The sequence below is a fragment of the Garra rufa genome, chromosome 9 (genome assembly GCF_049309525.1).
Source record: "Garra rufa chromosome 9, GarRuf1.0, whole genome shotgun sequence".
NCBI classification, from domain to species: domain Eukaryota; kingdom Metazoa; phylum Chordata; class Actinopteri; order Cypriniformes; family Cyprinidae; genus Garra; species Garra rufa.
The window spans coordinates 40,999,220-41,021,808 of record NC_133369.1 but is presented as its reverse complement, the minus strand read 5'-3'; the positions used below and the strand labels follow the sequence as shown (position 1 = coordinate 41,021,808).

The 22,589-nt window shown below is 36.7% G+C and overlaps 1 protein-coding gene across 1 annotated transcript; it reads right to left on the bottom strand.

The window, feature by feature from the left end:
- Positions 1-318: 318 nt before the first annotated feature.
- On the bottom strand, positions 319-21,596 carry znf407 (zinc finger protein 407). The gene is made up of 8 exons (XM_073847075.1): positions 18,522-21,596; positions 18,075-18,189; positions 9,258-9,332; positions 7,982-8,148; positions 6,225-6,308; positions 5,547-5,667; positions 3,424-3,602; positions 319-1,439 (listed from the first exon to the last, which is right to left on the bottom strand). The coding sequence occupies exons 1-8, from the start codon at positions 21,535-21,537 to the stop codon at positions 628-630; spliced, it is 4,569 nt and encodes a 1,522-aa protein (XP_073703176.1). The 5' UTR covers positions 21,538-21,596; the 3' UTR covers positions 319-627.
- Between the last annotated feature and the right edge of the window lie 993 nt (positions 21,597-22,589).

Sequence of the window (22,589 nt, the reverse complement as noted above, 5' to 3'; positions counted from 1 at the left end):
GCTTTATTTACAGGACATAAGCAAACTCTCAAAAATATTTTTTTAAATGGTAAATTTACTGGAAAATATATTTAGAAGTTCACATTTTAATAATAATAATAAAAATCACAAGCAGGTTGTAAATATACATTTTCCATTTAAACAGTTTATGAGAGTTATGTAGCCTAGATTTATACATGCCCTTACTGTACTTTACCGATCATGTTTGAATGTTGTCTGGTAAGATGTCTAGTCCTCAATACTGAATCCACTTACTGCACAAGAAAAGGTTTTTCAAAACTAAAATGCATAAATAAAGAAATAAGAAAACAGAAGGAGTATGTTTAACAAGGTTTTCAATAGCAATCTGAACATCTACATACATTTATCTTCAAAAAATATTTTTATACGTTTTTGGTTGTTAGTCTTTTTTAAAAGGATATAAAGCATTTTTACATATAAAGAGTTTATTTCACGAGAATGTTGTTAGCGATCAAAAAAACCAAAGCAATCCATCCCAAAAAACTTGTTACACTTTGACCTGAGTTCACCCTCTTAGAAGAAACAAGTCACCAGACACTGGAGTCCGAATTCAGTAAAACATGAAGAGAAACATCAAAAGGATCTACTCAATCTCTCATCTTCACCTCATTCGGGACTAATTTCCGAGTAAACTATCGCCTCCTGTCCGGATGGATCCTCTACAGTGCCCTGAACATGCAGAGTAGAGTCATCCAGCTGTGTGACTATGTAATGTGTCCCCTCGTCATTCACAATAACTTGAGTAAGACCCTCCTTCATCATCAGTTGACTGGCAGCAAACTGTAGCACCTCTTGCATTTCCTCAGATGTGTGCTCATGGGTAGAGCCCATTACCTGAGCCACCACACCCACTTCTGCCCTCTCCTCATATACTTGTCCTTCGCTCTGTCTCTGTGTCTGAGAGGTCTGACCTTCACCGTTCTCTTCCGGCAGACGCTCTGACACTGTGGTGGTGGTAATCTCTCCCTCTCTAGGGCAGCCTTGTTGGCCCAACTCGGTCACGGCACAAAGCAAAGCATCCAGAGCAGAGGAAGACTCAGACACACTGTGCACAGCTTCCTCTCCTTCCTGTCTTGCATCTTCTACAGTCTCTCCAGAAGACTCCACCAGGACGTACTGAGTGGTCTGCCCTCCTGCAGAAACTTCCCGACCAGATGTGATGAGCTGTCCGTCCTCGGTGATGTGTAGCACTTCGCCCAGCTGACTAGACATAGCGAGGGTTTGTAAAGTGGCAGCAGCCGACTCCTCCAGGGCCTGATCGATAGCTACCTCTCCCCCACCGTAGCCCTGAATGATGATGACCTGCTGAACAGCCTCAGAACCCAGTTCACCCTCTTCAGGGGTGAATGCGGACTCTGCCTGGACAAAGGATGCCCCCTGTCCCTTCAGTCGACACTCGAAGGACTTGGACACGATTCCTGACACCAACACAGGAGACAGTAGAAAGACATTCTGTAGTTAAGTTTGCTGGCCATTTATTGTATTTATTTTTGCACAATAGACAAATGATGTTCTGTACTTTGAAACAAGTAAATCTGAGTAACACTTATTTAATTAAAGGACTAGTTCAGTTTCAGAACAAAACGTTACAGATAATGTACTCACCCCCTTGTCATCCAAGATGATGATGTCTTTCTTTTTTCAGTTGTAAAGAAATGGTGTTTTTTTGAGAAAAAACATTTCAGGATTTCTCTCCATGTAATGGACTTCTATGGTGCCCCCGAGTTTGAACTTCCAAAATGCAGTTTAAATGCAGCTTCAAAGGGCTCTAAATGATCCTAACCGAGGAAGAAGGGTCTTATCTAGCGAAACGATCGGCTGTTTTCTAAAAACATTTACAATTTATATATTTTTTAATACGTTTTACTCTACACGGGGTACACATAGAGCAAGACAAGATGAGCATTTAAGGTTAAAAAGTATATATATAGTATTTTTTTTTTCAGAAAGTAACATCGTTTTGCTAGATAAGACCCTTTTTTTCCTCGGCTGTGATCGTTTAGAGCCCTTTAAAGCTGCATTTTGAAGTTCAAATTCGGGGGCACCATAGAAGTCCATTATATGGAGAGAAATCCTGAAATGTTTTCCTCAAAAAACATAATTTTCTTTTGACTGAAGAAAGAAAGACATGAACATCTTGAATGACAAGGGGGTGAGTACATTATCTGTAAATTTTTGTTCTGAAAGTAAACTACTCCTTTAATAAGTCATTTGTTTCTCCCGCTTCCTGCACCAGGCTTCTACACTTACTTTTAAAAAGTTTAGGAGCACAGTCAAAATTTCAGGAGCACATTCTAAACAATAATCAAAAAATCGGATTAAAAAATTTGCCCTCCTATTACCAGGTGATATTCGACTCCTTAAAGTGATTTACAGTGGAATTTTGTTTTTACCTTAGTAATGGCATTTTTCTAACTTTATTAAAAGTATATCATCTTTTATGTCAAATTTTAAAAATGTATATATTTTTAAGCTGTTTAAAATTAAAATAAGTTACCAATCAAATGAAATCAGTATTAACAAAATACATTTGTACTACAGAGGTGGCACAGAAGAACACAAAAGTGGCTTGTAGGTGTATTTTCATGTTTAATGGGGCTCAGATGTGGCGTAAGTGCAACCAAAATCATGTTGAGATTAGTGTTTTAAATATAACATTTTGAATACAGAAATATTAAATAATTTAAATAACTGAAAAGATACTTAAAAAAAAAATTTAACTAAATCTGCCAGTCACTGATTACTGAATCATATAATTCATTTGATTCGGTCGAACGGCTGGTTCATTCAGGAATAAAGCAAGTGACTGTCTTTATGAATGGGAAATTGAGTCATTTCACTAGATTCCTTTATAAAAATGCACGTTCATTCATAAATGAAATGCTGCTGTGTTTGAATGGAGATGCGCTGCGGCTCAGTTGTGCCTTGTTTTAGATTATTTTTGATGACGAAATAGAGCAAAATCAGGCAATAGTGTCATAATCAGACAATGTAAGTCTCTTAATAATAACTTCTTGTTAATTTAACTGTTGTCTTAAATTAATATCTCATTTACAAACTCCCTTAAAAATTATTAAACGCTGACACTCTTAGTTCATCGCGATCTCACAAAGTTCCATTATAATCAATGAAGCTCTCTACACTACACAACAAATCTCTTCCTTACACTCTCTCTACACTTTGTTTATGAAAGGATTCATGAGATATGTCCGTGATACATTACTCATCATTGCAAAAACACATAGAAACCTTTGAAGCTCCCCTGAGTGCAAACACAAACATGCTGATTGGGTCAGTCGCACATAGCGCGAACTCTTAGGGTTTGGGTTTGATCACATGGCTTCATCTCTCCTTTTATTTTATTAAGAACAAGTTAGGAAAAGCACAAGACAGACATAGTACCTGCATGTAGGTAAGCCAGGTCTGGGTTCTCAATATCAGGGTGAGTCTCTTTGAGATGATTTCTGAAGTCCATCGGGGCATTGGTGGCGTAGCTGCACTTGGGACAGTTATACATCTTCACCCCCTCATGCTTGCCTGTGTGCAGGATGTGTTTTCGGATATTCTCCGCACAGTTAGATCTGATAAAAGAAGGTACACATTCTATGCAAATCCAAACACGAACCAAAAACATTCAACAAAAAAGGAAGCCAGGAAGAGGAGAATATAAAGCAGAATAGAGAAGAAAATAGAAGAGAAGAGAAAGAAACAAACAGCAACTTAGCATTATTATTAATTATCAATTATTAATAATGGTTCGGATTATCAATAAGAAAACCTTTTTTTTTTTTTGCTTAATATTTTTGTGTGAAAAACCAATACTGACAAATATTACATTAAAACAGATTGTAGCCTTCAAGTATTTTTTTAACATAGTAAACATCGCTTAAAAAAGGTTGAGTAAAAAAAAAAACAACAACTAAAAAATGAAGAACAACAGGTGTTCTTATTTTGTTTTATATCAAATAAAGTTGCAAGTAGATCCTTTACTCTCGGTTTGTGAATCAACCTGGGACAAAATGCTACTTGAGCACCAAACCAGGACATTAGAATTATTTCTGAAGGAACACGTGACTGGAGTAATGGCTGCTGAATATTCATTATGCTGTCACAAGAATAATTTAATATATTAAAATAGAAAACAGTTATTTTTTAAATAATAGTAATAATAATACTTCACAATAAATGTGACCCTGGACCACTAAACCAGTCATAAGGGTCAACGTTTTGAAATTGAGATTTATACATCATCTAAAAGCTGAATATTTTTGAAAATTTGTTATATGACAAGACAATATTTGGCCAAGATAAAACAATTTGAAAATCTGGAATCTGAGGGTGCAAAATATAGAGAAAATCGCCTTTAAAGTTGTCCAAATGAAGTTCTTACTAATTCATGTTACTAATATATTTTGATATATTTACAGGAAAATTTACAAAATATCTTCATGAAACATGATCTTTACTTAATATCCTATTGATTTTTGGCATAAAATGAAAATATATAGTTTTAACCCATCCAATGTATTTTTGGCCTTTGCTAGAAATATATTCGTGCTACTTAAGACTAATTTTGTGGTCCAGGGAGAAGTGTGACTGCTTGGTGGACAAACATTCGTATAAATAAACAAACAAATAAATAAAATCCTATAGCCTTACAGAATTATATTTAGTATCCATTTTACACCTGGTTTTGTGATGCTTTTTGGCCTATCCGATCACAAGTTCTCAGTAAGACATGTTGTTTCAGGATTCCTATTTTTTTTTTCAGAGATCATTTTTCAGGATTTTTCTAGGACATTCTCAATTCCATCATGCCAGAAATAAAAGACAAGGATCACTAAAGTTATATATTCCATATACCAACAGTTACTGAATTATTGTGAGAAAAAGTCAAAATATTTATTCTAAATAAGAGAAAATTTTTCCAGGAGATTTTATATTTTCAATAATTTTCCATTTGTTTTCCAGGACTGGAAAATTTGTCATAATTTATTTATATGGTTTTCCAGGATGTGTGGGGACCCTAATAGTCACATGTTTCTGACCACTGCTGAATGTGATGAATGTGAATTTTTTTGTGAAACTACAGTGGATGGTCGTTAGAAACATGGTAATGTTTTTAACATATTTATAATACATTATAGGGTTTATGTTAAGGCATTATAATGAATGCATAATGCATTATAAAAAACCTTGTAATATGTTGTATCATCTCATGAGTATTCATAAGAACAGTTTTAATGCATTATAATTTTTACTTATTTGTGGTTATAGCTGTTAAGAGCATGATTACCTCCTCATAGCTGTAATATGGGGCCATTGTGTGTTATAAATAATCATAATCATAATCTTAAAAGTTATAACCTCATATATGCAAGTATTATAATTGTTGTAATGATTATTCATGAAATGATATAACATATTATACATTTTTTTTAATGCATTATGCATTCATTATAATGCCTTAGAAATAGCCTTATAATGTAATATAAATAGGGGCTTCATAGCTGAGTTTGTTGTACCTGTAGTCACACCAGGGGCAGCGATAGGGCTTCTCGCCTGTATGCACACGTTTATGGCGTGTCAGATGGGATTGTGTGGTTGAGGCAAAATTGCACAGCTGACACTTGAAGGGTCGTTCACCTGCAGAGCCAAGACATTAGAATGAGACATTAAAAGTTCACTGAATTGCAATAAACCTATAAACCTTCAAACTTCAAAGCCTTTTCAACTTAAAAAAAAAACAACAACTTTCAAACAACAAGGTTTGTTTTGACAGACTTTGCTTAGTTAAAAAATATTTGCTTTTGCAATTTTGAAAATATACATTTGATTAGTTTTAATTCTGCCTTACATCCAAATTCGAATTGCAACCCTGCTGAAAAAAACAGCTAAAACCAGCCTAGGCTGGTTGGCTGGTCTTAGCTGGTTTAAGCTGGAAGTAGCTGGTTTTAGCTGGTCTCCCAGCCTGGCCAGGCTGGAAAAGTGGCCGAAACCCCTTTTAAAACCAGCCTGCTGACCAGCTATGACAAGCTAAAACCAGGCTGGTTGACCAGCTAAAACTAGGCTAGTTTTAGCTGTTTTTTTCACCAGGAAATTCTGCATCCTGTTCGCTCAAATTCAATACAAATTCAGGATCTAAATTAAAATGTAAAAATGGTAGTTTTTTAATTGTAGTTGTGCAAAACCCTGGTGTGTACCTGTGTGCTGTCGCCGATGTTTGGTCAGGGCATGACGAGTTCCACCAGCAAATCCGCAGAGATCACACAGGAAAGACTTCTCTCCTGAAACAGAAAAGTCATAGATGAATAGCTCTGTAGATATTAAAAAGTTTACAGTATGATTCATACACACACACACACACACACACACACACACACACACACACACACACACACACACACACACACACACACACACACACACACACACACACACACACACACACACACACACACACACACACACACACACACACACACACACACACACACTCTTATAGTAAGCTTGTTCTCAAGCAATGCAATGATAGCTAATGCAGGATGGGCTTCGAAGAACCTAACAATCCTGGATCATGTCAAATTGGCATACAATATTCACACAATACTAAACAGATATTTGTTTAAAACTATGGTTGCAAGGATCATTCTATATAAAATGTAGTACCTACTGAGAAAGTATGCAATTTCAGACACATCTTATGTCTGTCCATGCAAGACGCAACAATCAAACGATCACAAATCACAGTCAAGCAGAAAAGTGTGTGTTGTCTGTGTGGCGCACCACTATCTTGCACTCAAAATGAAATACATGAGTACATAATCAAATTAATAAAAAGTAAACCATTTTAACTTCATTCAAATATATTCATTGACTTGTTTTCTTATTTTTAAGATCTATTTTCAGTTATCCATTGGTGCTTTCATTTATGGCTAATGAAGTCAGGCACAATGAATAATGTATGTTCTACCTTTGACTTAATGATATATGGAGGCATAAGTATTCAAATAAAATTCAGTTAACATGGTGTAAACAAAACCTTACTCAGCAGTCACGTATAGATTATTGTTTAATTTCAAGGAATTTAGTGAATTATGTTAAAGAGGTCCCTATAAAACCTTCTGTTCCTACAAATCACAAAGCTATTTTTTTTAACAATAAACACAGCAAAATCCGAAGATGCAAAAAGAATTATGCACTGGAAAATGAACCAGAACACACTGACAGATGTGCAGTTCTGAGATGATGCAGAAAATATCATTATAGACTGTTGGAATGAGGCAAATTTAACAAATAATTTTAGGGTAAATTAGGAATTAATGAAGTATGAAATCAAAAGCCATAGCCATAAGGAGAAGAAAAGAAATAGCAAAACACAGAAGAGAAAATTAAAAGAAAATTATATGTGAAATGTTAAAGCTCTCTGGAAATTGCAGTTTGAATCCAGAAGGGAAAAATAAAGTACTACGACCACAATTAGATTTAGATAAAATATGTAAATATAAAGGAAGCCTTAATTAGATAGAGGAAGAAATGGTTAGAGGTAAGAGAAGATTTTTTTTTTTTTACATAGAACACATCAACATAGGAAAAAAGTAAAGTAGAACATACATCTACAGCTAAATTGAATATTAATAGACAGTTAACAGGAGTTAATAAGTTTATAAGTAATAAAAATGCGTGAGCAAGAGATATCTTTTAATGAAGTACTTTGTTTTCTTTTCAAAGTTTGTTAATATAATAATTGAAATTGGTCTTTGATCCAAAAGCCCAATATTTTATGTATGCATACTTTGGTTGCGGCTTAAGGGCAATATTTACACACACACACACACACACACACACACACACACACACACACACACACACACACACACACACACACACACGTTAAGACAAAGATAATGAAAGCATATTAAAGCATACAAAATTAGTGTGTGTTCTGATGTGTTTGTACCTGTGTGCGTCCTGTGATGGTCCTTCATAGCAGAGAGAGTCAAGAAGGCATAATGACATGAAGGCCATGCACATTTGTACGGTTTGTCTCCGGTGTGCAGCTTCATGTGGTTATTCAGTGCCCATTTCTCACTGAAACTCCGGTCACACAGATCACACTCAAACTTTCTAGTAAAAGAGAACACATTAACCAATGAACCACTGCAATGCTACATTCAGGCACAATTCTTGATCATAGAAATTTAAAATTAGTGATGTCTTTATTTTATTTGTTTATTCTGGATGTTGTTGGATCTGTGTGTGTGTCACATGATCAAAACTTCTTTGAAAACAGTTGCAGTATTATTGATACATCAGAATGTCCTATTGTTCATATGTACTACGTTTTGTGATGTTTGGATGTTGCAATCACAAGATATAGATCAATTAGTTATTGTAGGCCACACCCCCCAAAAAAATAGATCTATTATTTGTAAAACAATTAAATGAATGAAAAAAACCCTCAAACCTGCGGAAAAATGACTAAAATAACATTTACTTAAATATAGCCTCGTCTTGGGGTGAAAAACAAAACAAAAAACTATTGCTAGACAATCCTCCGGTTTCACAGACAAACTAATCCCAGACTAAAATGTAAGTCTGAGCCGTTTCAACTGAAAGAAACTTGCACTGACTGAACATAAAATTTACCAGTGCCTTTGTTTTGTCTCAAGATGCACACCAGTATTTTTTTTCCAAGACACGTTTATAAAAATTAATTAAATGAACTATGGCCTAATTCTGGCTTAGTCTAAGCCCTATCTGTGAAACCAGGCCAATACACTGACCAATCATCTTAGATTACTTTAAAAATGTAGGCAACCCCCCCCCCTCCCCCTATTAATTTTTGTAATAGTAGGCCATTCAGATTTGATGTTTGTAGCCACTGAATTTTAATTGACTGCTGGTGGCCATGTTTCTATGGAAGTACACATGGATAAGTAGGATTTATGTGAATATTGTGACCACTTTAACAGCAGCGCACATAAAAAGTTATTTACATTGAACCTGTAGATTTCCCTTTATTAATATTAGCGCATATTTAGAGATCCCCCTATATCATATAAGCATTATTATACTTTTTTATACTATTGCGTATAAAGGTATTGCTCATTGTTGGTTTGTATAAAGTACAATTCACTAATTCACATTCACTAAGGTTAACAAATACAACCTTATTTTGTGTAAAGTGTTACAAAGTAATTTGATAAGTGCATGTGATCAGTGTAGTTCAAAACCTCTCTTTGGGCTGGCCCAGTCCATGCTTTCCCAGCAGATGAGTGTTGAGATGTTTCTTCATTACAAACGCCCATCTGTAACACATGAAACAAGTATATAACTAAAAATCAGGACAAAAATACATTTTAATTATTTTAAATGTGTACACCATAATTTTTTAAATCTTTTTTTAAAGATTTATTTAATTTTGCCTAAATTATGATATGACAGTGGAGAGTAGACAGAAAGTGAAGAGGGGGAGAGAGAGGGGGTAAGCTCCTTGAGCCAGGATTATGCGTCTGTGTGCCTGAATAGCAGTTCATATTTTAAGTTTCCAAGTTTCTACAACTAATGATATTCGATGCCTAGACACAGAGACATCAGCTATGGCCTTCTTTTGGTCACTGAAACAAACAAACAGCTGTTGCAACTTATAGCCTCTCGCTGAGAAAATATACACAATCTCACATATTGAAAGATGAGGTGGAAGCTCAAATAATCTTTTTATTGTGCAACAGTCTACCCTACATACAATGGTGCAAGGAAGTTTAATTTGAATTTGTATTTGAACTGAAATGATTTATTCAAACTAAAGGGGTGGTTGTTGCTGGTTACTGTATGATGACTGAAATCGCGAAATGGCCTTAAACCGTTAGTAAATAAACTACAGAACGTTATGTTGTCTAATACACACAAATTTTCCAAAGCATGAGGAAAATCTGTGCTGAAACAGCATAATGAGAATCATTCATAAATCTGCTGCTGTCAGCAAAAAGTAGTACTGAGGTCTTCTTGTGGGTTTCCGCCCATATTTAAAGATAAATAATTTTACTGTCGTTCTGTAAAATACAATAAAATGTAAGACAAAAATTATGATAACAATCATTACAACAGCTCTATTAATACATTTATTATAACATTCTCCTTTGCTCAGCAGGGTTGCATTTATTTGTACATTAAAAAACACATGCCTGATTCAAGAAGGGGTCTTAAAAATGGCCAAATAATATTATTTTTACTAACTTATTTACTAACTTAATTTTAAGTTAGGTTGTGCTTTATTGGTAGGCTATAATGTACGGAGCCCCTAAGGGGACGTCAGAGTAAAAAAAATCTAAAGTTTAGTTTCATGTGCTCACTTGAAACTTTCATGTGCTTACGCGAAAACCTTCATGTACAGAATTTTTTTTAAAGTTTAGTTTCATGTGCTCACGTGAAACTTTCACGTGCGCACGCGAAACTATAGAGAAAGTTTCACGTGCGCACGCGATAGTTTCACGTGAGCACGCGAAACTAAACTTTATTTAATTTTTGCTCCACGTCCCCTTAGGGGCTCCGTAATAATGTCTACTAGAATGTTAAAAATGTCCAGTGTTAAGTAAATATTTTTTAAGTGGTTTTGTAATTGATTTATTTTAATTTTTTTAAAAAGCAAGACAAAACTGTAAAAAGCACATTTTGACTATTTAATTTATTCAACGGTGAAAAAAATTGGCAAAATACATGGGGAAAAAACATGAAAAAACGTGTTCAGTAATCGGCCCAGTATTTAATTTTGTTCAGATTTGCCCAAGAATTTTAATTTCGGTGCATCCCTAAATAAAAGTTAACATCTTTTAATGAACTCTGGCTGTTCTATTCACTAGAATGTTGTATAGTAACTGTTCGTAATTTTTCTTTTTTACTCAATAATAAAATTTCACACCGGTAGATCGTCCTCTGTACTGAGTGTAACTGGTAATTGATAGAGGCTGTTTTAATTATCGGTCTTCTAATCCAAGTATCCCAGTATACTCTTGTTAACTGTCTGTGAAAATACAGTCTGAGATATTTTATATTACTGACTTTGTCTGTTTATCTGTATACATTAATTTGCTTATTCAACCCACACTATGACCGTGAGTGAATGTGAGAATTTCCTGCATTATAAGTACAGAACCTTAACATAAACCGCAATAACCACGCAGTACCCACAATCCTGCTCTGAAATTCAGGCCCTGTCAATCTTTCAAAACATTTAGCTGCAACGAGCGTAAAACTTTTTGAGCATTAAAAATGAAAACATGCTGCATCAAGCCTGGTAGAGCAGAGGCCTCACCTACAAAACAAGGAAAATATTATTTTCACTAAACGTGCACCAAATAAATAAGGAAATAAATTGCGTATGCACAAAACCTTCAAAATTTAGAAAGTGTTATACATTAGTCAGTGGAGGAGGACACATACGCTTCTCGTCTCTGAAATAACCATATACAGAGCACACTTACAAAGCACAGTTTTACTATACATAACCTCTTACATAATTTCCATATGCATATTGCCATCCAAACATGTGATACTACTGCAAGAAGTCTGAGTACATATATTGCTCTTGTCTGGTACTACAATAAAAATATCTGTGTAATTATTCATTCTCTTTACTATTTGTGGGAGTGCTGGAACTTATCCCAGAATCTCGTGCCAAAGACAGTGTCATGACATCCAATTAGGTACGATACACAATACTATTCTAATTATACAATACTCAGAGATACTTCAAACAAATCTTAAGTCAAAATAAAGAAGGGTTAAAATGGGAAAGCAAGACATGGCCAGTAGGGGACAGTCATGTTTTATTCTTGGTCATGTCATCTACTGAAGCTGTGACTTGCTTCTAAGCGACTCTATGAACCTCTTAGAAAAAATATTGCAACAAGCGGCAGAGAACATTAAACATGGACAAGCTATATTCAAGTATTGTGTACTTCTGCAAATGCAAACTGTCCTTTGCATTTGATCACTGATAATTCAAGGTGCATTTCTGTATTCATTAGTTTTATTATATGAAAACATGTCACATTTATTATATTCTTCATATCTAAAATAGAATCTAAAACATATTAAAAAGTGGTAAAAATGGCCAAAAGAGTATTACACTCTTCTTGTCTTGTGCACAGTTAACTACCAAAACAATGACCTTGCAAGACAGCGGTCATGGAAGACAGAAAATTTTAAGAGTTAATAATCTAAAATGAAAAATGCAATTCTTCTCTTTAAATAGTTTAATTTGACCAAATGTGTTTTCATTTAAAGAAGTCAAAAAACTAGGCACAACCATGAAAAAGGCGACCATCAATATTGACGTAATATTAAAACTGTTTAATATAAGTAATATTAAAATCACTAAAATAAGATATAAACTCAAATAAATAAAAATATTAAATTAAACAGCATGTACATGTTTCCCATTAAAAATAAACAAACTATTAAAATATGTGACCCTGGACCACAAAACCAGTCATAAGGTTACATTTTACAAAACTGAGATATATACATATGTATATGTAATAAATAAATAAGCTTTCTATTGGTGTATAGTTTATTAGGATAGGACAATATTTGGCCGAGATACATCTATTTGAAAATCTGGAATCTGAGGGTGCAAAAAAATCTAAATACTGAGAAAATCACCTTTAAAGTTGTCCAAATTAAGTACTTAACAATGCATATTACTAACCAAAAATTACATTTTGATAGGTTTACAGTAGGAATTTTACAAAAAATCTTCATGGAACATGATCTTTACTTAATTTCCTAATGATTTTTGACATAAAAGAAAAATCAATAATTTTGACCCATACAATGTATTTTTGGCTATTGCTACAAATATACCCCAGCGACTTAAGACTGGTTTTGTGGTCCAGGGTCACATATAAGTAATGACTACAAAATACATGTATATACTAAATAAAATACCACATTTTCACTTTGATTTTTTGCATCTTTTTGTTGACAGTTTTTTAAATTCTTTGCCCAGATTATTCCTCAGAAATCGTGACAAGCTTTTGGCAACAGAAGCAATGTTTCTGTCATTTAAAACATGCTTAAAACACAGAAAGCATCTCAAATAGCTACTAAGAAAACATTTTGTGCATTTTCCACATCTGTTGATAATATGGTTCTCAATGTTATGCAACATGAATAAATGATGCCAATTAGATTTTTGTTACCGTTACCATTACTGTCGCCCGATATCATTCCGGTTAGATAGCTACCAATTACCTGAGGCGTCTCAGATAATTTACCAGCAAGTCAGATAAATATTTTTGTATTTTTTTTACGGCCTACATAGTGCCATAAATGTTTAATATAAAATGTTGCAATAATAAACACATAGCTTGTTTTTCCAGAGCTTTAAAGCAGCAAAACCTTAAAAAAAAAAAAAAAAAAATCACATATTTGACCAAAATGCACCTTTTAGTCTCAATTGCATTTCTTTTCTGTTATGCAGTTTGTTTAACATGCATGCATGCATAGACGTTTTTAAAGATAAACAACAATTGTTATGCTTTTATATCAAATTGTTCTGTGAAATGAAAATGCATGACTTTATTTATAACATTTACAGCGTGTATAAAATGTGAAATATAAAACAATGAAAGTTAAGTTATGCTCTGAGAAGAGCAGCTTTTAAGCACATTAAACAAAAAAAGCACTCTTGATACTCGTTTATGTATGTTGCCAATTCATACAATCATATGAACTTGTCTTTATTGTTACTTTATTTTGCATTTCTCCTCATTGTGTCTGTAGAAAACAAAAACACTTTCAAAACAGCACAATAAAGTATGTACTCATCTTGTGAATATCTGCAGAACGCAATGAAATACGTTTACAAAGCATTTAAAATAATAATAATATGCTGTACACTCATAGTGCATGTGTAAATAGATTTTTAGACACAAACTAAATGTTGGTGTCCTCTATTGTTTTTTTTTTTATATTTGGTTATTCTGTTTAATATACAGTGTAATAATCCATAAGCCTAGGCACATTTAAATACTGATTCAAGACAAGCCATTTCCAAGCTGAAGTGGCCAAGAGCAGTCTAATCTGGCCTAGCTACTGATAAATTTAACAAATTTATTTAAATGCTAAGAAGCGTGCCTGCAGGGAGCAGTGCTCATGCGTGACGAATTGCGTGCTACTGCGCGGAAAAAACATGCAGTCTTAAAGGCCACATTTGTATGGGCAATTTTAAGTCCCCAATTCACCTAACCTGGAAGTTTTTGCATTGTGGTGAAAACAGAAATACCTTGAGGAAACCTGAACACAAAAAAGCCTCCTGACTCAACTAGAGACCGTGTTGTTATGAGGCAACTGTGCTAACCACTTAAAGGAAAACAAATTTGCAAACTTGTATAATAAGACACTAATGCTTTTTCTAGAAAAGTGTATTATTCACAGTACGTAAATCATTTTAAATGATTTAAGCATAAGCCAAATGTATGCAATTTTGCTTCTAAAGCAAAGTTTTTAGTAGACTTAATTCTTTGCAAAAAAAGAGGATAATGGTTCAAGTGGAATGCCATTTGTTTGTTTTACGTATGAAAATATAGTAATAGTAACACAGAAATGTAAAAACAATGGACTTGTGACAAGGTTCCTGAAATAATCAAGCCTTGACTTTAAGCTTTACTTTCATGACCAGTTTTTTTTTTTTTTTTTTGCAATAGGAAAAGAGTATTTGTTCAAAAGTTAACATAAAACATAATCAAATCCAGCAATGACTGTCATTAAACGGTCTTTGTTGCTAAGGAATCTTCTTGGTGTCTAATGAGCATCACATATTGATCAACAATGTTTTTTATGCTCACTTAGAATGTGATTCATGCAACAGCACGAATCAAAAAGGATTAATCATGAGCCAAGCAATCTTTGCTGTCATAAAAATCCAATTTAAATTCTAATGTTTATATGGAAAAAGGTTCAAGCACAGAAAGGCATTTTTTAAATTAAGGGATTATTTGAAACGATTAGGGATGATTTAAAGTGACCTCATGTAAAGTCCGAATGATTGTGCTCCACCAAATATATACAGCTAGAGACACCAGTAAAACAACATTTAGATATTAATGGGGTTTATTAATTTGCTCGTAATGTTAGTAGGATTTTTAACAAAATACCATTTATTAACCTGATTTTAATCCCTCAATTATAACACTCAGTTTAAAGGGGTTTGTCTCTTTTAAGACTTCAGTGTATATGCCCACATCTATGATTGGGTAACAACTTTGCATATCAGTGTTTCCCATGCATTGATTTATTTGTGGCGGCCCACCACAATATCAAAACTGACCGCCACAAATAGATTTTCCAAAAGGCTTTGACTTCGTTGAATAAACATGAGCACTGCACATTTCAAAGTCAAAACATGGCACAGGAGGTTTTTATATAAAGGAATCTTTGAAGGGAACCTGCTGTCAGAAAGGTTTCAATGTAATTTTCGTTTAATCTTTCCTATAATGCCTGATAAATTAGCGTATGAGAACGCATCACTGCTTTGTCTACAGTTGTTACTGGCTCCAAAAATGCCTCCTGCTGGCAGGAAATGAATTTGCATTTTAAATCAGCCTGTCTGCTGTTTTATATTTACATAGGTATTTATTTATATTTACATTATATATTTCCCCTGGGTGAAGCACCACCACACATAGTCTGTCACACCTCTAGACCTGTTTTGTTGTGTTTTCTGTCCCCATATGCTCTCTGTGACATAGTCTTTCCCTCTGTTACGTCTCTCTCTGTTAAAGACTGTTATCCTGCATCTTCTTCCTCTTCATGCTCCTTGTCTCGACACAGTAGTACCGTGACAAAACACCAGACCTCCTGGAGTATGCAGTTGAGTTCAGCCAGCTTGCTGTTTTAAGACTCTTCTTAACCGGTGCAAATTACCACCACCCCGTCGATCTTCCAGACACCACTGGACTAAACTGGAAGGGGGCTGTTATCCAGTGTCTGGCCCTGATCCAGAGCAAAGCCAGACCCAGAGCCCAGCCCACCATCACACCGCTGCGCGGAGCCCAAGCCTAAACCCAAGCCCATGGATGACGGAGAGGCCGAGCCCGCTGCCACTGACAAGCCATCGCCATATGGAGCGACAGACCTGAGGATCGCTGCAGACAGTGGGAGTGCAGAGAGAGGCTCCGCCCACTGCACCATGGCTGAGAGTGAGCTTACTAAGGATCTGGGACTGTTGGACATTGAAGGGGATCCCGATATGGATATATATGCCGACCTGCCCCCTGTCCTCCTGCCTTCGTCCGAGCTTCCTGTCAGTCCCGTTTCAGCCATGGAGGTTGTTTGGGAACCCATCTACCCTGAGCTGTCTGCCAGCCCTGAAAGCCCAGAGGCTCACAAATGCCCTCCCGCTCTTTCCTCGTTCTCCTCCACTGTCATCTGGCTCTGCTCACCTTCAGCCCACCATCTGTCTCCATCGGGGTCATGGCTGGAGAATCACCTGTCTCCACCTCCAGCCTCTGAGTCCAGGACTCCGCCTTGGCTCCCTTGTCCCTCCGGCTCCATCTTGGGCTGTCCTCGACCATCCGTTGCCTCTGGACTCCACTCCTCTGGCTGCGCCTCATCCCTTCGGCTGTCAGGCACCTCCTTCTCTTCGGCCCCACCTCAGTCCTCTGTCGCTCCGGCTTCACCACTGCCTTTTGGATCCCCGCTTCCACCTCAGTTGCCTGAGCCATCTGTTCTGCCTTAGCCCTCCGGATCTGCCTCGTCACCCTGGCTCATCAACTCTTCGTCTTCGCCTCAGGCTCCTCCTCAGTCTGGTCCACCCTGGCTCCTTCTGTTTCTTCCCTCCATCGTCTCTACCCTGGAATCTCTCAAACGTCCTCCTCCTGGGTGTCTACCCTCCACCCGAGCCTCCTCATAAGTTCCCACCCATCCCTCCCTCTGTTGTTCCTGCAGCGCGAGGATGTGTCTTGTTAATTATCCTTTTTTTATTTATTTTTTTCCTTGTGCTGTGTTGTCTGTATTTGAAGTGCTACGTGTGTCTCCAGCCTGCCCTGTCTGTCTCAAATATTAAAGACTGTTATCCTGAATCTCCTTCATCTTTGTGCTCCTTGCCTCGACACAGTAGTATCGTGACAGTCTAAGTCTGAGGGAAACACTGCATATAAAATAAGTATTACATATTAAGACGGGGTAAGTTATGTCATCCGATCACTTATTTGCTCTCGTTCAATCAGCTATACCTCAGTAAATACATTGCGTTCGTATCTTTCTCAGTACGCTACCCTGCCAGTACATACAAAGATAAATAAAAGTGACATTAAGTTTACTAACCATTCAGAAACGCCCTGTTCTAGCTGTAATAGCCGAACTTCTTAACGGGTGTCATCTTATTCCGTATCCGACTCCGGTTCAAATTGATACGGTTGCACAGATGTGCTTTGTAAGCCTCGCACGACCATTATTTGCCCAAATAAACCCTCAACTGTTGTCTAGGCAACACCTCATGTGCGTCGAACTGAACTGAGGGGCGGGGTGAGCAGAGGTTCTAGCATTTAAAGGGCCAGGTACTGATATCGCTTGCTGAGAACAGAGCCATTTCTAACCAAGTAAAATGAGTGGTTTTTTACACTACCATTGAGAATTTTTATTCAAAGTATATTACAAACTTTTCATTAGGACCCTAAAGCATCATATTAACTTGTGGAAAATGGGCATCTGATGACCCCTTTAAGAATGCCAGTAGTTCTCATTTCTGGTCTTGGACCCCAAACTTCTCTAATATGTACTACTGATAATTCATCTGTGTGTGAAGATGTTGCAGAGTGGTTTGAATGAACACATTTTGTCAAAGTGTAGTATATGGAAGTATGAAGTACTTGAATAAGGCGCACTAAACACTGTACAGGGACCCTGTTAGTCGGAACACAGCTCAGTTCATCAAGTCTCTACTATTGAGCTGATGATCTTAATCAGGTGTGTTACAGTGCGACATACAACAAATGCAGAGCACAGAACATTCACCTGACATAATTGTGTTTTCTTTTAAAACTTACCCACAGATGTGACACTTGTACTCTCTCATGCCTAGATGTCTCTTAACATGGTTCCGGGCATCACCAAGCTGAGCGGTGGCAAAGTTACAGATTTTGCACATGAACGGTTTAGATCCTGTAAGGAAAAAACAAGAAAAGACACTTAATTCTCTTCATCATGTCGTGAGGATGAGTAAATGATTTTCATTTCAGAATGTTTATTTTTGAGTGAAATACAGTATAATTTTAAGAAAAGACCTGAAATGATAAACACATATATCTACATAATTGGTAAATCATCAGTAACTGATATTTTAGATATGACTGTTATTTTAGATATATTAATTTGCAAAACTTATGGGTTAGACAATGGAAGCACACTGGGTCCTATTAAACAGCACATTCTAAACTGCAATTCTAAAGATGTTTTATGCAAATATGTAATGGTAAAGACAGAGGAAGACATACCTGTGTGTGTGCGAATGTGAGCCAGGAAAGCCATGGAGTTGCTGCTCTTGCATACTTTGCCACAGTACTTGCACACATTGCCCTGGTTTTCCTGCCGCTCTCGGTTAATCTGCTCAGTGTCCTCCAGCACATATTTGTTCACTTCTCTCAGCAGTTCCTCATGTTTCTCTTTGATATGCACAAACAGTTCCTGCTCAGTTTGACAGGGCTCACTGCATCGGACGCATTTAAAGCTGGCGCCTCCTTCTGGAAGATCTTCAACACTTCCATGCTCGTTGCGCATATGTGCCGCACTGCTTAAGTGCTGCTGTAGGTTACTGTCTGTGTAGAAGGACTTTCCACAGAGCAAGCAATGGAAATGCTTCTCCTTTGATGGATGCTTCATGGAGATATGAACATTTAGTCCACTTAAGCCATCTGCCAAAAAACCACAGTCCTCACAGCGGATACGTGGGATTGGTTTGGTAGTCTTTGTCTCAGGTCCAACCAGTGTTTTTGGCTTTTTGATGCTAAGCTGGTTTAATGCACCTGTAGTTTGTTCTTCATCATGTGATGCCTGCTTGCGCTCAGCTAATGTTTTTAAGGGATAGATGCAAGCATCAAACTGTATCTCCCTAAGGTGTTTCTCACTAGAGGGACTGTCATCTCCCACATCAGTCATTTCATCTTCATCAAACGCATTTTCCTCATCCATATCCTCCAGCACTGCATCTTTCACCACCGTCATTGACTGGTCCACGTCAGACACATTTGATTCACCTGGATTAGTTGAGGATTCTTCATTGTCTTTGGACGTATTCTTTACAGCAGACTGTTTTGCTCCATCTTCATTTGCGCAATTTTCTTCATCTATTTTTGCTGAATTCTCTTCATCTTCATTTGTGGTGCTTGAAGATGTCAAAACAGAATTGTCACAGACAACTTCTGATCCTGTGATTGTCTCCGGTTCTTCAAAGGTGGATTTGGTGAGGTCAGCCTGAACATTATTAAAGCTTTGGTTCTGTTTTTTCAGGTAGCACTCACGTTTCTGCTTGTGTTTTTCTGTTGCCATGTGTCTGAACATCTCTCTACGGGTTACGGTGTAGTAGCTGCATGCTAAACAAACAAACTCAAAGTCTTTTGTGTGCTTGCGTCGCACATGGAGAGCAAGAGATGGAGTTGAGTGAGCAACAAAGTCACACTGAGTGCAGATATTACTCAAGTCATACTTGCTTTTCTTACATGGTACACTGGAGATATCTTTGTCTACTTCTTCAATAGTTGTCTCAGTCACTGATACTTTGTCACCCAGTTCTGCTTCATTTTTCTTAGCTTGAGTTGGCTGCTCAGCTTCTAGCAGAACTACCCCACTGCCTTCACTTCCGGCTGCTTGCATTTTGTTTATGTGTTTTTTAGTTTCACAGTGGCGGTCCATGTCCCCCTTGGTCACACAGTAATAGTTGCACAGCTTACAAACAAAGCTGTATAACCGACTGTGCCTGCGTCGTATATGGACGCTGAGATTGGTGGCATTGGAAGCAACGAGCCCACAATGACTACAAACAGTCACATTAGAAGTCTTTGGTCTGCCTCGCTTCCGTTTGTGAGGAGAACCTTTCCTTACAGCTTCAGCTGGCTCTGTTAGTTCATTCTCTGTTTCCTGAACTGCTTCAGGTTCTTTAGAGCACTGCTCATGAGTGTCACTCTCATTTATGTCTCCGTCCTCCCTTTGATCTGACAGAATCACAAGGATTTTTTCAACACACTCTTTAAAAGAAGGGCTAATGTTTTTCTCTTTGGCCACCTGTTGGTGTACTTCTTCAGACAGATGAACCTCCATGGCCTCTATAGTGGTGGTGTAGTAATGGCAGGCCCTGCAGTGGAAACGGTGCTCCACTGGATGGTGTGTTTTAATGTGCTGTGCTAACATTACAGAGTTGTTGGCTGTGAAGGTGCACCTATCACACTGATGTTGTGCCTTGCCTTCAGTTGGGCGCGTCAGGGTTGTTGTCGATGGCGTCATCTCTGTCTTTAAAGAATCCCGATTCTCTGACATCTTTCGGTTGTGCTTATTGCTCATGCAGTGCTTCTCATGATCACACTTTGTAACGCAAGAACAGCTACAGAAATCGCAGACGTTATTTTGTTTTTTATTATGTTGCCTCTTAATATGCGTGTCTGGACTGTGTCCTTCCAGGACTTTATTGATACAACAGGAACATGCATGAGGAGTATTAGGCTTTGAATGCCTTTGACTTTTATGATTCTCAGCATGTCCATCAATGCCACCATTTTTATTGCTTTCCACTTTACTTTCCAAATGAAAACTGCAGCCTGCTTGCATATCATCACTATCTTTAAAGGTCTTATTTATGTCTTCATCATTCTGACATCCACATGAAGTGGGCTCAACTATTTCTAGCAACATCTGAGTGGGACTGGTTCTTCCATCCTCAGAAGTATCAACAACCCTCTCCGATATTACAGCCTCATCTTCAAGGAGTTGGTGTGTATGTTCATCTTCCGTTTGAATCATGCAGGTATCTGATTGTTTGTCTTCCTCTGACAGAGACACTGAAGTACTGTCCAGCTGCAACTCTGAAAGCTGTGTTCGGTTTTCACTTTCTTGTAATTGTGTTGTGTTCTGCAACGGATTTAACCCTGGTCCAATAACTGTGTCAGAGACTGTGTCATTTTGTAACCCTCCTTTATGGGAGTGTTTCCTTGTTGAGTGAATTTTCAGTGCAGTTTGAGTTTTTGCAACAAAATTGCAAAATGAACAAGCCAAAGCATCAGCTGTTTCTGGAGAGCCACGTTCTTTAGACTGTATGGTTCTGGATTGGTCCTCCACCATATGTGTCCCAGCATGTATACCTTCTTTTACAATATTTATATATCCTGAATCATCAGATGCTTTAACACTTTTAGGCGCAGACAAAACATCTTCTGTACCAGTATCGTTGACCCTTTTCTTAGGTTGACCCTTGTCCTTTAAAATCTCCTTTCCAGATCTTAATTTTCGTTTTGGATTGTCCATGTTGCTGTCAGTTCACGAGGAATATTCATTTGAAGGATCCATAGAAGACCTTTCTGTGAAAAGAGCACTGTGAAAATAATGAATATGTAGCTAAACCAAATAATAATAATAATAATAGTAAATTATTACACTATATTAATATTCCCATCTACATTATTAATAACATCTTTAATTCTAACATGTTATTTACATAATGTACCAGTTCAAGTATATGAGGTGGAAAATTATAGATGCAACAATACTAACTTATTCAGACCGATGTCAATCTTAGACACTTAGGATGCATGAAAATCTTTTGAAAAATAAAAATAAAAATAAATAAATAAATAAAACTTATGTTTTATTTAGGGGCATCTGCGCTCACAGTAAGAGTTCAATTTCCAAAATAGTTTTTACATTTTTTTTAAGATATATATTTTTTAATAATGTTCCTTAATGCTATTTTAGAAAAAAAATCCCAAAGTTCTCAAATATTTTTGAGAAAATGACAGGCTTTATTGTTCAGTACAGTAGTTCTTGATGAATCTGATTCTATGGTAGTTCTTGTTGAATACTTGATAATCAAATCAAATCAAATCAAACAATTAAATGTTGAATTCATTTGCACTCTGTTGTTGGATTCATTTGTCTTTTTAAACTCTTTCTAGAGCAGTGGTTCTCAACCAGGAGGCCAGGGCTCACTAGGGGGGCTTAAGATGGCATAGACAGGGGTTTCTCTTCATCAGTCCAAAACAATTCCAATAAAGTGCATCCATGCATAATAACAAGTGCCTTTCATGGCTCCGGGGGGTAAATAAAGACCTCCTGTAGTAAATCGATGCGTTTTTGAAAGAAAAAAAATCTCTATATTTAAAACGTAAGAATCACTTTAATCTAGCCCGTGCCAACTGGCCGTACAAGGAAGCAGCTCCAACTGGATGACATAAGATGTCAATGACGAATGCACCGCGGAGATAGGTTGTTAGTTTTATAACAACATTATTATATATTATTTTATATTTTATAAACTGCCGTAAATTGTTTCGTCGTACTTCAGACAGGAAGTAGAAAAT

Coding starts and splice junctions, on each gene's coding strand:
- znf407 (XM_073847075.1), bottom strand. CDS start 21,537: ATGGACAATCCAAAACGAAAATTAAGATCTGGAAAGGAGATTTTAAAG. Junction 9,333..18,074: donor TACAAGTGTCACATCTGTGG/GTAAGTTTTAAA, acceptor CATGTGTTACAG/ATGGGCGTTTGTAATGAAGA. Junction 6,309..7,981: donor CCATCACAGGACGCACACAG/GTACAAACACAT, acceptor TTTCTGTTTCAG/GAGAGAAGTCTTTCCTGTGT.